At 34.3% G+C, this 3,734-nt stretch overlaps 1 protein-coding gene across 1 annotated transcript in view; it reads right to left on the reverse strand.

Annotated features, from left to right (window-relative positions):
* Window positions 1–3,734, reverse strand: part of LOC112072257 (1-phosphatidylinositol 4,5-bisphosphate phosphodiesterase delta-1) — a 99,785-nt gene that overhangs the window by 23,653 nt on the left and 72,398 nt on the right. The window contains exon 7 of the mRNA XM_070439712.1: window positions 56–247. Coding sequence (XP_070295813.1) covers window positions 56–247 — 192 coding nt within the window. The remainder of the gene's footprint in view (window positions 1–55; window positions 248–3,734) is intronic.

Genomic DNA, 3,734 nt, shown 5'->3' on the forward strand with positions numbered 1-3,734 from the left:
ATGGTTACCTTGAAGGCGTACTCCATGATGGGTTAGGGTCAGGTGTTATAGTTACCTTGAAGGCGTACTCCATGATGGGTTAGGGTCAGGTGTCATGGTTACCTTGAAGGCATACTCCTTGATGGCCTTGATGACATCTTTAAACAGGACCTTGGAGGTGAGGGTGTGGCCGTGGTAGATGACTGGCTCCCCCTGGGCCCCGTCCCAACAGTCTAACTCCACACAGCGACAACTCTTCATCAGGGCCCTAAAGACCAAACATACAGTACTACTGTTATCTCTAGTACTGTATCTAGTACTATATCTATTATATCTAGTACTGTATCTAGTACTATATCTATTATATCCACTACTGCATATAGTACTACATCTACTATATCTAGTACTGTATATAGTACAATATCGATTATATCCACTACTGCATCTAGTACTACATCTACTATATCTAGTACTGTATCTAGTACAATATCTATTATATCCACTACTGCATCTAGTACTACATCTACTATATCTAGTACAATATCTATTATATCTAGAACAGTATCTAGAACTACATCTACTATATCTAACACTGTATCTAGTACAATATCTATTATATCTACTACTGTATCTAGTACTATACCTATTAATTTTAGTACTGTATCTAGTACTACATCTATTATGTCTACTACTGTATCTAGTACTATACCTATTAATTTTAGTACTGTATCTAGTACTACATCTATTATGTCTACTACTGTATCTAGTACAATATCTTCTATATCTAGTACATTATCTCTATCCAGTACATTATCTATTCTACCTAGTACAGTATCTACTACTATATCTATTATATATAGTACTGTATCTAGTACTATATCTATCATATATAGTACTATATCGGTATCTAGTACTATATCTAGTTCTGTAACTGTATCTAGTTCTATTTCTACTATATCTAGTACTATATATATTATCTCTAGTACTATATGTACTATATCTAGTACTATATCTGTATCTAGTACTATATCTAATATCTCTAGTACTATATCTGTAGCTAGTATTATAGCTACTATATCTAATACTGTATCTGTATCTCRTACTATATGTACTATATCTAGTACTATGTATATTATACCTTATACTATATCTGTATCTAGTACTATATCTGTATCTGGTACCGTATCTAATATCTCTAGTACTATTTTTGTAGCTAGTACTATAGCTAGTATATCGAATACTGTATCTGTATCTAGTACTATATTTGCTATATCTAGTACTATGTATATTATACCTAGTACTATATCTGTTTCTAGTGTTATATCTACTTTATCTAGTACTGTATCTGTAACTAGTACTATATCTGACATCTACTATATCTATTACTTTATCTGTACCTACTACTACATCTACTATATCTAGTACTATATTTGTATCTAATACTATAGATACTATATATTGTACTGTATCCATATCTAGCACTGTATCTGTATCTAGTACTATATCTACTATATATAGTACTGTATCTGTATCTATACTAAAGAAAAATATAAACATCAACATCTTAAGTGCTGGTCCCAAGTTTCATGAGCTGAAATAAAAGATCACAGAAATGTTCCATATGCACAAAAAGCTTATTTCTCTCAAAGTTTGAGCACAGTTTTTGTTACATCCCTGTTAGTGAGCATTTCTCCTTTGCCAAAATAATGGGACCAATACTTTACATTTATATTTTTGTCCAGTGTAATATGTTGTAATATGTATGCAATAAAATCAAATCAAATGTTATTTGTCACATGCGCCGAATACAACACAGTGAAATACTTACTTACAGGCCCTTAACCAACAAAGCAGTTTTAAGAAAAATACCTAAACAACTATGAAATAAAAGTAACAAATAATTAAAGAGCAGCAGTAAAATAACAATAGCGAGACTATATACATGGTTACCGGTACAGAGTCAATGTGTGGGGGCACCGGTTAGTCGAGGTAATTGAGGTAATATATACATGTGGGTAGAGTTATTAAAGTGACTTATGCATAGATAATAATAGAGATAACAGCAGCGTAAAAGGGGGGGCAATGCAAATAGTCTGAGTAGCCATTTGACTAGATGTTCAGTAGTCTTATGGCTTGGGGGTAGAAGCTGTTTAGAAGTCTCTTGGACCTAGACTTGGCACTCCGGTACCGCTTGCCGTGCGGTAGCAGAGAGAACAGTCTATGACTAGGGTGGCTGGAGTCTTTGACAATTTTTAGGGCCTTCCTCTGACACCGCCTGGTATATTGGTCCTGGATGGCAGGAAGCTTGGCCCCAGTGATGTACTGGGCCGTACGCATTACCCTCTGTCGTGCCTTGCGGTCGGAGGCCGAGCAGATGCCATACCAGGCAGTGATGCAACCAGTCAGGATGCCCTCGATGGTGCAGCTGTAGAACCTTTTGTGGATCTGAGGACCCATGACAAATCTTTTTAGTCTCCTGAGCGGGAATAGGTTTTGTCGTGCCCTCTTCATGACTGTCTTTGTGTGCTTGGACCTTGTTAGTTTGTTGGTGATGTGGACACCAAGGAACTTGAAGCTCTCAACCTGCTCCACTACAGCCCCGTCGATGAGAATGAGGGCGTGCTCGATCTTCCTTTTCCTGTAGTCCACAATAATCTCCTTAGTCTTTATTACGTTGAGGGAGAGGTTGTTGTCCTGGCACCACACTGCCAGGTCTCTGACCTCCCCCCTGTATGCTGTCTCGACGATGTTGAAGATCAGGCCTACCGCTGTTTTGTTCATTGGGAAACTTAATGATGGTGTTGGAGTCGTGCCTGGCCGTGCAGTCATGAGTGAACAGGGAGTACAGGAGGGGACTGAAAACGCACCCCTGAGGGGCCCCCATGTTAAGGATCAGTGCGAATGTGTTGCTACCTACCCTTATCACCTGGAGGCAGCCTGTCAGGAAGTCCAGGATCCAGTTGCAATATGTTGTAATATGTTGTAATATATATGTAATATGTTGTAATATGTATGTAATATGTTGTAATATATATGTAATATGTTGTAATATGTATGTAATATGTTGTAATATATATGTAATATGTTGTAATATATATGCAATATGTTGTAATATATATGCAATATGTTGTAATGTATGTTATATGTTGTACCATGTTGTAATATGTATGTAATATGTTGTAATATTTATGTAATATGTTGTAATATTTATGTAATATGTATGTTATATGTATGTAAAAGAGAGAGATATATTGCATACATGATTACACCCATTTTACATACAATTACAACATGTACAACAATAATACACACATATTACATATATATTAAACATATTACATATATATTACAACATATTGCATACATATTACAACATTTACAAACCTATTACATACATATTACAAGATATTACATAAATTATTCATACATATTACAACATCGGTACACATATTACAACATATTACATGTTAGATACAATATTACAACATATTACATGTTAGATACATATTACAACATAGTCCACACATATACACTATATTACAAATATTACAAAATAGTACCATACACTATTACAACATATTAACAACATTTACATACATATTACAATACATTATACATAATAATTATACACATATTACAACATATTACAACATATTACAAATTTTTACATACATATTACATACATTACTATATATAACACAATATACAACATATTACATACATATTACAAAATAGTACGTACATATTACACATAA

Source organism: Salvelinus sp. IW2-2015, unplaced genomic scaffold, assembly GCF_002910315.2.
Source record: "Salvelinus sp. IW2-2015 unplaced genomic scaffold, ASM291031v2 Un_scaffold1865, whole genome shotgun sequence".
Taxonomy (NCBI): Eukaryota; Metazoa; Chordata; class Actinopteri; order Salmoniformes; family Salmonidae; genus Salvelinus; species Salvelinus sp. IW2-2015.